The sequence below is a fragment of the Danio rerio genome, chromosome 13 (genome assembly GCF_049306965.1).
Source record: "Danio rerio strain Tuebingen ecotype United States chromosome 13, GRCz12tu, whole genome shotgun sequence".
NCBI classification, from domain to species: domain Eukaryota; kingdom Metazoa; phylum Chordata; class Actinopteri; order Cypriniformes; family Danionidae; genus Danio; species Danio rerio.
The window spans coordinates 40,389,749-40,402,979 of NC_133188.1; the positions used below are offsets into that span (position 1 = coordinate 40,389,749).

A 13,231-nucleotide genomic window follows, 5' to 3' on the forward strand; every position below is an offset into this window, starting at 1 on the left:
AATTATTGAATTGAGAGAGAGAGAGAGAGAGAGAGAGAGAGAGAGAGAGAGAGAGCGCATATGCTGTAACATTTTTTGATGTAACATAATATAAATACAAAATGCTACACATAAAACCCCAGACAATAATCAAAAAGAAGTGTCTGTAATGAACGAAATGTGTGTTTATTTGTTTTATTGGATTAAACGTGTGTTTCAAAACAGCTTTCTAAAGCTTATGCGTCTTGACGTCAATTACGCGGCTCCGCCCATCGATTATACGTCACAGTGAAGGTGGAGGCGGAAGCGGAAGAGAATCGGCGGGTGCTGAAACATGGCGTGCGGAGATCCACGCAGAGTCAGGGGAATGACAGCCGGCGCGTGTGTGTTGTCTATTCTGGCAGCCTGTGTGGTCGCGCAGCCCGAAGCGCCCAAAGCCGGACAGTTAAGAGTCCTCACAGATGGAGACTGGCAGGAAGTCCTCACGGGGGAATGGATGATCGAGTTGTGAGTTATTAGACTTACTTCTGCATAAAGTCTGTGTGTGTTCGGTTTGTTGATCTGTTTAGGGTGATTAATCTGTTTACGGTCTGTGATGCATTGATCTATATCAATGTTTAGCTTCAGACTATTACATGATTCTGTCAGTGCAGTGATCTTGTAGTGAAGTCATGTTAGAGGAAGTTCTGTGGTTTTGAAGTGACCCTTGCGAAAATGAAAAGTGACAAACCTTCATCATGCTTTTATTTTAATAACAGTAACATTAAAGTAACCCTGGATTAAGGTGTGTTTGACATTTGTGTAGCTGTCGTTTAACTACAAATGACGTAAGTGTAGCGAAATCATGGTTCATTATAGAGGTAAAGTTGGTTTATGTTTGCACATTCGTTCAGTTCACGCTCCCTACATTGTTTACCATGGATAGAGGTAAAGTTGGTTTTATATTCACAAATTCGTTTATTTAGAAGTCCCTATATTGTTTACCATGTTACTTTGAATATTCGATCGGAATTAGCATGCAAGTATGACTCCTAAACAACATTAAAACTATCTAATTCACTGTTAACAGTGTTGTACTTTGATAGACATTGGCTGCTAATATGATTTACCTATTTAGAATTTGCAAAGTATACTTTAATTAAATTATATTATTAGGGAAAATGTCTGAATATCCAAATATAAAGCCAATTTTACCTCTATTTACCATGGTACTTTGAATTCTAGCTCTGAAATCACATATAAACATGACTTGTCAGTGGTTGGTCAGTTATTTAAAGTATAATAATAATGTTATTTGGTTTTATTTCTAATAAAGCCATAATTAAATTTCAGAACTTACCATGTCCTAAACGTATGAAACTGAAAAAAGCCCTTTACTCTTATTGAATTTCTTTAAATGAAAATGACAGTTGGCCGAAGCTTTTTGGGATGCACCAGTATCGGGTATCGGGTCGTTACTTAAAATACCCGTACTCGTAATGAGGTAAAGTTGGTTTTATATTCGCACATTCTTTCAGTGACATCTTGTGACACACTCCCTACATTGTTTACCATGTTACTTTGAATTCTAGCTCTGAAATCACATATAAACATGACTTCAAAACAACATTAGCACTTTATTTGGCTGTGAACGATGTTGTACTTTGATAGTCTTCTGCTGCTGCTTATATGACCTCTTCATTTAGAATTTGCAAATAATACTTTTAATATATATTATATTGTTAATGAGAAAGTCCTAATGTATGAATATAAAACCAGCTTTACCTGAGTGGTTAATTTGTCAAGTGGTTGGTCAGTTATTTAAACTACAATATCCATGTTTTTTGGTTTTATTTATATTAAAGCCACGATTAAATTTCATAACTTATAATGTCCTAAATGTATGAAAGTGAAAAAATCCATTTGTTTTATTGAATATCTTTAAATGAAAATTCATTTTCATTTTTAGATAGTTGACTGAAGCTTTTAGGGATGCACCAATACCAGTATGGTGTATCAGATTGATACTTGGTAAAAATACTTGTATCGTACATGACATGCCGATACCACACACACCAATACCACTCAACAGTATTTCACTAGGTGGATGTGATTTGTTGTCCTACCTGACTTCAATACCTTGATGTAATAATGTATTATATATTAATAGCTTAGTCCAGAGAGTGTCACCATAAGGTAACGTAAACTGCACATACTTGATTAGTGTGAGCGCAAGGATTATTCTTTAAATGTCCATGCTTAATTGGTAATCAATAAGGTCTGTTGATTTAAAGGGTTATCAACAATGTGTGTATATTTTTAGCTTGGAATAGCCCTCTGTTAAAGAATTTTGTCTTCATCCTAGCTACCGACAGAAAATAAAACTCCTTTAAAATTAATTGCACTTTCATTGAAACCAAATCTAAAAAGTATCGGAATCGGTACTTGGTATTGGCAAGTACACAAAGGAAAGTACTCGTATCAGTTTGTAAAAAAAGTTGTTATCGCTTCATCCCTAGAAGCTTTCATTTTATATTTATAACATTTCTATTTGTATTTTTGTTAAGAGGATGAAAATTCACGTTTGGCTCTACATAATGATGAGTAAACAATATTACGATTATCATTATTACTTATAATGCATTACGCTCTCCTCCCTTTGTGTTCCCTCTGAGCCGCTGAATGGGAGGATTGAAGTTAAACAGATCCGATGGGAAACAAATGAGCCTCAGTGTCTTTGTGTCTCCTCTGAATGGGATTGTGTTATTGGATTAAAATGTTTGCCTGTCTGCTGCAGCTTTGCTCCGTGGTGTCCGGCCTGCCAGCAGCTGGAGCCCGTGTGGACTGAGTTTGCAGGATGGGGAGACGATTTGGGAGTGAACATCGCCAAAGTGGACGTCACCGAGCACCCGGGTATGATATGACTATTACATGAGGCTTTATCAACACATCAGCTCAATTATAGCCTTACACTCCTCATTCTCACTCATGTGTTTCTTTTTCTGTGCTGCAGGTTTAAGTGGGAGGTTTATCATCATGGCTCTGCCGACTATCTACCAGTGAGTTTTAATACATTTACATGTTTTTAACTGTCTCTTTAAGGCCAAGCAGATTACTAACACAGTATTGAGCAATAATTATTTCTACTTTATTTTTTATGTTTTAACAAAAAATGTTGATGTTTGGTCAATGTTGGTATTTGCTTTGATTGAATAGCTGACTGAAAAGTAACGGTAGTGATCACTGTCTTTTATTCAGGGCTTCACTTTTCACTTCACATCTGTTTTCTCTCTCCATAAACAGAAATCATGAAAAGTTTATTTATATATATATATATATATATATATATATATATATATATATATATATATATATATATATATATATATATATGCACAAACACCACACACATTCACACTCACTTACTGGCCACTTTATTAGGTACACCTTTCCAACTGCTTGTTAATACAAATTTCTAATCAGCCAATCACATGGCAGCAACTCAATGGATTTAGGCATCAGAATGGGCAAGAAAAGTGATTTAAGTGACTTTGAATTTGGGATAGTTGTTGCCAGACTTTGAGTATATTAAAGCACCTTTAAGATGTGGTGGAACAGGAAATTCGCATTATGGATGTGCAGCCGACAAATCTGCAGCAACTGCGTGATGCTATCATGTCAATATGGACCAAAATCTCTAAGGAATATTTCCAGTCTCTTGTTGAATCTACGAAGGGTTAAGACAGGTCTGAAGGCAAAAGGAGGTCTAACCCGATACTAGTAAGGTGTACCTAATAAAGTGGCCGATATGTGCACTGATGCCATTTTACAATTGTGCTTTCATTGAAAACAATTGAAAAATAAGATTTCAGTGTCACTTCATATTTAAAAAGCTTTATAATATATTAATAAGAATAATATTAATTAATAGTTATATATATATCATTTTCCTCAACAAAAAACATTTCTTATTGATTTTGAAAACAGTCAACAAATTTCTCTGATTTTATGCTCATTTAATGTGTACTTGTAAAATATATCATCAGTTCCTTTTATCAAATTATTCTGATCTCAAATTTTTGAATAGTTAGACATAAGGCAGTGTGTGAGCATACATGTACATAAAAATAAAGCCACATATGCATGTGTCATTGCGGTTATGTAGTTCCAAATAGTTAGATGTGTTTTTTTTGCAGCTGTAAAGATGGTGTGTTTCGGAGGTATCAAGGAGACCGATCTAAAGAGGACTTCCTGAGCTTCATTGAAGAGAAGAAATGGCAGAGCATAGAGCCGGTCTCTTCCTGGTTCGGGCCCTCCTCTTTCCTGTGAGTACTGAGTGTGCGTGCGTGTGCGTGCATGTGCGTGCGTGCGCGTGCGTGCGCGTGTGTGCGCGTGTGTGCGCGTGTGTGCGCGTGTGTGCGCGTGTGTGCGCGTGCGTGTGTGTGTGTGTGTGTGTTCCTGTGTACTATTTTGTGTGGTTTACAAGTACAGAAATGTGTATAATGGTGGTTTATGAGGACATGTCTTGTGTCATTGTAATTCAAAATGCTTAAAAATCATAATTAACGGTGTCTTTTTACCTTCAGGTTTTGCCATAGGTTTTCTATAAGTCTTAGGTTTAGGGTGTACAGGTGAGGTAGGACCATATATTAAGCAATTTAAACTGTATAAAATACATTTCGCCTATGAAAAGTCCTCATAATCCACCAATAATTGTGTGTATGTGCGCATAATGAAGGAGCTTAAGATTCTATGATAATGCAGTGACTCTGGGTCAAAATCTCCAGTAAAAGGAAGAACTTTTTGATTTACTGTTGCATTTAACATGATTCATCATCTGTGCCTGTTTAATTTTTATTCATTTATACATTTTTAGGATGAACATAATGTCAGCCCTTTTCAAGTTATCCGTGTTTATCAGGGTGAGTGTTTTCTTTTCTTTCTTTTTTTTTTAAGCTTATAGACTTTTTCTCTTAGCAAATGTAGTTACAACTTAAGCTAGGCTCACACTGGCTAATCTTGCTCACGATTTTTCTAAACAGACAAAATTTGTATAATCTTGAGCTAAAATAACATTGGCCTGACAGCACTGAAAGCCTACATCTTACCCTGTAAATTACTATTTAAACGCATGAATGTGCACTAGACCAGTGTTTCTCAACCACGTTTCTGGTGGACCACCAGCTCTACACTTTGTCCATGTCTCCTTAACCAAGCACACCTGATTCTGATCATCAGCTCGTTAGCAGAGACTGAAAGACATGTAATGGGTGTGACAGACAAAGGAGACATCCAAGACATTCAGGATTGGTGGTCCTCCGGTAATGTGGTTAAGAAACACTGCACTAGACAACATCACTACAGTAAATCACATAACATTCACCAAACTTTGAAAGTAGGCTGTTGATGTTTGCCTGCCATTTTCTGCCTGAACCATGCAAGTGAAGGCGCCAATCATATAATGATTTCTGCACTAACAGGGTGCACAGTGGTATGCAATTACATATTTTGACAGGACAGCTTATCAAATTGTTCAGAGCGAATTTTTTAATTGGTCAAACTTTTCTAGGCTTGTCCTACACCTTCCACACAATATTAAAATAGACCTAAATGCATTTGGACTGCTTCATTTAATGATTGCTATCAGGATATGAAAAAACAAAATTCAGCAGAACAATTTTTTCACTCCTGTTACATCTTTAACATTACCATAAGGCCTTTTGTAATAAAGATTGCCTGACTGTATATTGGTCATCCTGCTTATGACGTGGATAATTAAAAATAGGCGATTTGGTTTGAACTATTTTTTTCATGTTTTGAAAGCTTAATTTGAAGGCAGTGAAAGATAAATGTTTTTTTATGACTCACTTCTTTTATCATTGCATTTCAGCATTGTCATAATTACCTGACGGAGCAGATGGGATTTTCGGTTTGGGAATCATATGGGATCTTTGCTTGTGCAACTATCGTCGCAGGACTGTTTCTTGGTTTGGTGAGAACACAAATGAAATTGCATTGTTGTTTAAAAGTTTGAGGTTGTATGATTTATTGAATGCTTTTGAAAGAAGTCTCCCAAGTTTATCTAGACTATTTGGTGAAATAATTAAATTTTCAAATAACCTTCCACTTCATTTCTTAATATAATACATTTTTATACAACAACTTGTATATTTACAGGGTGTCCGCGGGGTCTTAAAAAGTATTAAAAGATGATAAGTCAATTATCAGAAAATGAAGGCCCTTTAAAGGTATTAAAGTCTTAATCACATTAGATTTTGTTCAAGCGTTCTCCAAAGTGTTCGACTCTAAAAAAGCATAAATATATTTAATTTCCTCCTAAAGCCTGCTTTCCGCTGCACATGACAAACGCCAAGCGACAGACCGGAAGTCTTTCGTTTCCAATGGAGAGTAGTCTGGGAGCTGCGTGGAGTTCCGATTATCTCTGTATGCTGAAAATTCATATCTGAATTGAGCTGTGGATCCGTTGAAATATTTGAACTTCTGCAACTAGACCGTATGCGTCTGGCCGACCGTGTCCGTGCACACAAGATGAGAAATGGGAGTTTTTTTGGTTATATTTTGAATTAGAGAAAGTCTATTTTAGCAAGAAACATTTCTGTTCATAAATGTAAGTAATTAAGTAATAAAAAAAAATATATTTTTAATGTTGTCTCCACATTCCCTCCAATATTTTAGCGGTCTATGAGTTCTCCGGTCTATGGGTTCCCCGCCCACGAATTGATTGACAGCTGCGACATGTGTGCATAGTAATGTGTATAATCATATCAACAAGGCAGGACATGCGCAAAGCAACCGGGATTAAAAGATCTGTTCGGCTCTCTGTGATTATCAATAATAATCAAATGTGATCAAGAATGAGATTTACAAGTTTAAAACTTTTTTAAAAATGTTTGTGCTTGTTTGTAATGAATTACAGCGATTTTACCATCTTTATCACTACAGCCGCATGTCAGTACAATTATAAAAGAAGATGCTTCAATCCTTATTTGTGAACGTTTAATCAGATTAATTTTGTACAAGAACATAACAGATATCCATACAGCAGTGGATATTAATGGATATCCTGTCACATTTGGGGTGCCAAAACAGTGCAAAGTTAAACACGCACTGTGTGTGTGTGTGTCTGTGTGTGCGCGCGATAACCAAAAAAACTAGAACTTTGTAATGACATTGTGTGACTAATTAAAAGACTTGAAATAACTCCACAGCAAATACATCAAATAATCATTGGGAAAGTTCTTACTGTAGTATAACATTACGTGAGATCTGTTTCCTTCATGTCTGTCACAGTGCTGTTTATCGGATGCAGCTGAGGCGGAGATTAAGGCACACTCTGACTGGCATGTGGAAAAAGCTAATGTTTCTTTCCATACTGATATACTTTCGGTGAACGGTTAATGTGACTTTTTTTCCATTTTATACGGTTTCTTTTACAGCATTGTTGTTGTATTGTAAATAAAATACAATCCTTTAAATAGACTTCAGGGTTCATTTAGTTGCTCAAGCTTAAGGGCGTACTCACACTGTACAGTTGCCTTGAACTGGGCCAAAGCACGCTTGTCCCCCTTCCCTGACGGCCCGCACTCGCATCACATTTGGGCCTGGGCACGCTTACATCATCTATGCTGCGCTGTTCAGTCTTGTTTAGCACAGTGGAGTTTGCTTCAGTTATATCGTTTAGTCGTTTGGGATGTGGTGACACGCAGCCAAATATTTCGCCCAACAGATCAGCCACTTTGGACACTCATAAACAACCATAGAGTCCTGGTGCTGCAGGAATTAGGAGGTTTGATGAAGGTGTGCAGCTGTCGTGCAGTGAGGGGTTTGCGTCTTTAATAAACTATGACAGTTTGTGTTCATTAAACAGTGAGAATGATTAATAAACGTACTTTAAACAGTTCCTTAAAAGGCACGTCACGCTTTAAGTTTCGGGCTTAGGTGCGTTTTGCACTCACACACAAGCGTACCGCGCCCAGGCACACCTCTTCCAACCGGGCCAGGGCCGGCAAAGTGAACCATGCCTAAAGCCTGATTTATACTTCTGCGTCAAGTGACCGGCGTAACCCACGGCGCAGGCAACGCGCGTGGCTGTGCATTTATACTTCTGCGCGCTGTCTCTGTCGGTCTGCATTAACACTTCTGAAACGCTAGTGGACAGTGAGGTGTTAATGTTCCTCTGTGTCGAGTTTCTTCTCTGCTTTTTTGCTTTTCCTGAACACTTCCAGGATGTACAAGTGGCTCAAACTCGCTCATTTTGAGGCAGCAACCGGCCGACGTGCAGCAACTTTAACTATGAGGTAAACACAAAACAAAACTTTCCATTCGGAGCTCCTTCACGGGACTCCACACTTGTAAACAATCGCTCGCGCCATTTGCGCGGCTCTCGGTCCCGCCGAAACTCGTCAGCGCTAACGAGCCGACCAATCACAGAGCTTACGCTACGCGTCGTTGCGACGTGTAGTTACATTTTTTGAGAGGTGCACGTCAGTGACGGCGATGGCCACGGCGAAGGGCTATGCGTCAGCACCGTAGCATACGCCGGCGTTTGACGCAGAAGTATAAATCAGCCTTAAGCCCGATTCAGCGCACTCACACTTCTCAAACGATCTGGGAAACGGGCTTGGGCACGGTTTAGATAGCATAGTGTGAGTAGGCCCTAAAATGAGATGACAAGCCATTTACAGGCACACGTGAGTCAGGATTAGCAGGCTAGCATAGAAACTCCATTAAATAAACTGTTGAAATTTTTTTTTTTTCATATTTTAAAGACATGGCGGGGAAAATGTAATTTAACGCAGTGCTTCTTGTACAATATGAGACCCACTTTATATCAGATATCACTCAGCCAGTGAAGAGCGCTGATTTTTAAAGAAAACAGACCTCAAACTAGACAATTTTGTAATGCCATAGAATTTACCGTAAGTGCTTGACCCAGGTTACTGATAATTTAAGTAATTCCGCATACTTCCGCATATACCCGATTACAACTACAACATTTGAATGGTGGCTATGCATTAAGTCAGTTTAATTTTTAAATATTTAACGGATTGCATCAAGTTTTAATGAGACAAATGATATTGAATATAATATTTCCCATTTATTAATCCAAAACGTAAGTGTAGTGACTCTTTATGAACAGCTCATTAGATTGACTCATTTGATTTGAATAAAAAGGCTGATTCATTCATAAACAAATCCACTACTATGTTTTCTTCCTCAGGTGATGGTTTTTGTTGCAGATTTTGTGTTCCCATCGAGACGGTTTTCACCAGATTATCACCACAGTAAGTCATTTAATAAAAATAAAAGAGAAATTCAATTAAATATTCAACCATGATAAAACGAGGCACGAATGTTTCTGTAGGGAAGCTGCCTGCGCGGCAGGTGTGTTGTCAGCATCAGTTTGAATATGAGCAGGAAGCAGACGGAGAGGAAGAGGATGATGAATACGAGTATGGAGGAGCACTTGATACGCTTCCACGGATGGATGCCACTGATGCCCACAGGAGAAGACCTGTGCATTTGCGGGAGGAGGACACCTAGAGGATTGGAGAGGATCTGCATCTCGCTCACTGTGCACAAAACCACCACAAAAACCAGATCACTGCGGCAACGCTCATTGAGCTCGAGGACGTCACACATGATGTTATAGCTCCCTCTGAAAGATTGATGTGGTTGTGCTTTACTCTCCATCTTGCTGCCGGATTGTGCGTTTTCTTTTTCCACTTTTAAATATTACACTCCTTTGCTATGCAGTATTGCGGATTTGTGTGAGTGTGTGTGAGGAATATTAGGACCTAATTCAAGGAATTTCATGACTGACAGGTGCAATATTTCACATACAAATACTGAACAAATCTTCAAAATCTGAATAAATAAATAAATAAATAAAAAACAAACGCAAAAAACTCACTGTGAACCTAAAGTTTTAATTGAGGTTTTTGGGAATATGAAAGAGTTTGTGCTTTACTTTGTAAATATTTTGGTATTTGAGCTTTTGAATGTCTGTTAAATAACATCAGAATGTTCAGTTTGCTGTTTTAAGTTTTTTTTCCCTTACATAAAGAGTTTAAATGAATGATTTTGGCATTTGGGTTTTGTGTTATTGAAGTTTTGGAAAACAAATAAAATGCCTAAATTAATGTATGTATATTAACGTGTGTGTGATAACTATTTGAACTTAGAAGACCTGTTGTCACATAGAAGATAATTTAAATGTCATTGGGTTTTTTTTGTTATTTGTTTCAGCTGTCTCTAGAGTGGATTTTAGTGTTAAGTTTTGGTCTTCCAACTTTTGGGATGCAGTTTATTTGTTCCCTCTTTTACTTCCAGCGGTTATCATTGCTATATGTTACTGTTTGACCCCTGACTGAATTAACCCTATTAGAATTAAAATGCTTCTCAGTATGTTCTGTTCAGTTGTCCACAGTTTGAATGAATGTCTGCATTTAAAATTCTGTTACTCAAAGAGTGTGTGTGTGTTTGTGTGTGAGTGAGAGAATTAAGTTTTCGAAGAAGTTTCTGTTTTTTGAGTGAGTGAAGCAGGACTGTTAATAAACAGTTTTAAGCTGCCATATTGTTTGATTGTATTTAGATTCATTTTAAAGGTGCTCTATGTAAGTTTTTGACTGTACTAAAGCAACAAATTACCATAATATGCTATCTTAAAAATGTAAAAAACATGCAAAGTGGGACATTCGTGTTTATCTGAAAAACAATGCTGAAGTCAGATATTCTGCTTTGAAAATGGGCCAGAATGTGTCTTTGTTTTGGTTCTTTTAACCGCCTAATGCCAATTTCCCCAATTATATCTTAGCACCATGGATTGCCTTGATGGAAAACAGCATATTTTATTTATTCATTCATTCAGTCGTTCATTTAGAGAGGCGCTCAAAGCATGCGTCCGTGACCAAAATGCGACTTCTGGTGGACAGTAGCAGACTCTGCAATTAGACGCAGATTCTGAGTTCCACATGAGGTTATTAATAAGCAAATAATATAAATATTTCGATCGCAAACATTAGATGAGCAGGTTACATTGCAACCCTTTGTCCTAACAACACGCTTTGTGACAAGATTTGAAGTGATAAGCAATTTGGCAGTTTGCACGAGATGAAACACTACAAAAATTTAAATGCAGTCATTCAGAAGCACGGAATATGCACTCACTCATGAAATTGTAGGTTTATAATTTAGTTAATACATATTAAACCTCTAACATTATTAAATGTAGATGCGGAATCACTGTACTTTAGTGTTGAGTCACAGTTCTAAAGTTCAGTTTCAAAATGTTTATTTTATTTTCAGGATCTGAGGTGAACCATCTGCTGCTGCTTTCAGTTGTATGACAATACAGTAAATGTCTTGTTAAAGGACATTCAAACACACATATAACATGTTAGCATATAACACTGAAAAAAGCACATGGGGTGATCATTGTCTGAGTTTCCAGGAATGCAATACCTAGTTCAACCACTGGGTGTCAAACTTACTGCACCTTGAAGTTTTACAGTATAAAGGCAGTTTTTAAGCATTGTTCATAGTTTTATTAAAATCTTTTGCATCTTGTGTAATAAAGACTACATTTTTAACGGAAAAGAAGATACTTCGAGGAATGTTGGACACAGTTCAGATCAATTCATCTTTATTTCTATAGCGCATTTACAATGTAGATTGTGTCAATGCAGCTATAGACCTTCTTGTAAATTGAAACTGCGTCAGTCTTGATTTCAGAGTTGAAATTCAGTTCAGTGTAGTTTAATTTTTACTGCTAAAAAGTCCAAACACTGAATAGCAAATCTGAAAACCAACTGACAAAAGTGAAGTAAAAAAAAAAAAACCTGAGAGAAACCAGGCTCAGTTGTGCATGACCATTTCTCCTTTGGCCAAACTTCTTGTGCACAGCTGTAGTCTAGGCACTGGAGGCTGGAGAATGCTGGACGTCCATTGTGGAGAACCATTACCCATTGACATCCATAGTAGGGAAATCATGCTTTAAAGTCAGTGGTAACTGGTTTCCAACATTTTCCAAAATATCTTCTTTTGTTTATTGAGTTAATTTTTTTGTGTGAATTATCCCTAAGCTGTGCTTTTATCACCCAGAATCAAGTATTCAAGCACATTCTTCTGCTGTCTGATCAAAAGAAAAAAATAAAATAAAATTTGAGCAAGTACAGTATTCAGAACTATCTCCTTATCTTAGATCAGTTCTCAACAGTAAGCTTAGCTTGTAAATTATGTTTTCAGTTTGAGCGCCAATGAACAAACATATACAAAAGTACTGGTTAATTAGTAGCTATATATGCAAATACAAATGGTACGACGGCTCAGTGGTTAGCACTGTCACCTCTTATCAAGAAGGTTGCTGTTTTGAATCCTGGTTGGACCAAGAGGCGTTTCTGTGTGGAGTTTTGCATCATGTCCCCTCGTGTTCACTTACAGGTGCTCCTGTTTCCTCCAAATAGCTACATGTATGGCAAGTAAGGATATATACAAATTAGATTAAGACAAAGAGCAACATTTACGGACTGTAACTAGCTACAGTAATCTAATAGGATTATAGTTCTATGTGAAGTAGTGGTCAAAGATGTGAGAAATGGAGAACAACGCTGTGAAGTTTTCCTCAAACCTCTGTGGACAGAACTAGACCAAATAGACCACAGGTGTCAAACTCAGTTCCAAAAGGGCCGCAGCTCTGCACAGTTTAGTTCCAACCCTAATTAAACACACCTGATCAAACTAATTGAGTCCTTCAGGCTTGTTTCAAAACCTACAAGTAAGTGTGTTGGAGCAGGGTTGGAACTAAACTGTGCAGGGCTTCGGCCCTCCAGCAATTGAGTTTGACACCCCTGAAATAGACCATCCATCACTTCGAGTTCACGTGTAAAATATATTTGGATCGATAGAGGGCAGTATTCTTTTAAGTTTTCACATGGACTCCCTGCAGTTTGTTTGTTGTTCAGCCTGGAAACCACACAGATGGATTCAAATCCTTCTGTTTAATTTCTCTGAAGACATGAGGGAAAATGGGGGAAACTACACCCTCAGCTTTTCATCAACTGTCTTTTTCATTTATCCTACGATTGACTTGATTGTGGACACTTAGATAGTTAAGAAATAAAAACATGCTGTGTATTTATTTACCCTCTGGTCAAAATGTAGATGACTTTTTCCATAGTAGGAAAAACAAATAATATGGAGGACAATAGTTACAGGTTTTCAACATTCTTTGAAATATATATTTTTTTGTGTT

General features: G+C 37.4%; 1 protein-coding gene across 1 annotated transcript; it reads left to right on the plus strand.

The window, feature by feature from the left end:
* Positions 1-286: 286 nt before the first annotated feature.
* tmx1 (thioredoxin-related transmembrane protein 1) lies at positions 287-10,553 on the plus strand. Its single transcript, NM_001115133.1, has 8 exons — positions 287-486; positions 2,756-2,871; positions 2,972-3,017; positions 4,155-4,283; positions 4,835-4,880; positions 5,849-5,950; positions 9,200-9,263; positions 9,344-10,553. The coding sequence occupies exons 1-8, from the start codon at positions 314-316 to the stop codon at positions 9,520-9,522; spliced, it is 855 nt and encodes a 284-aa protein (NP_001108605.1). The 5' UTR covers positions 287-313; the 3' UTR covers positions 9,523-10,553.
* Positions 10,554-13,231: the final 2,678 nt, after the last annotated feature.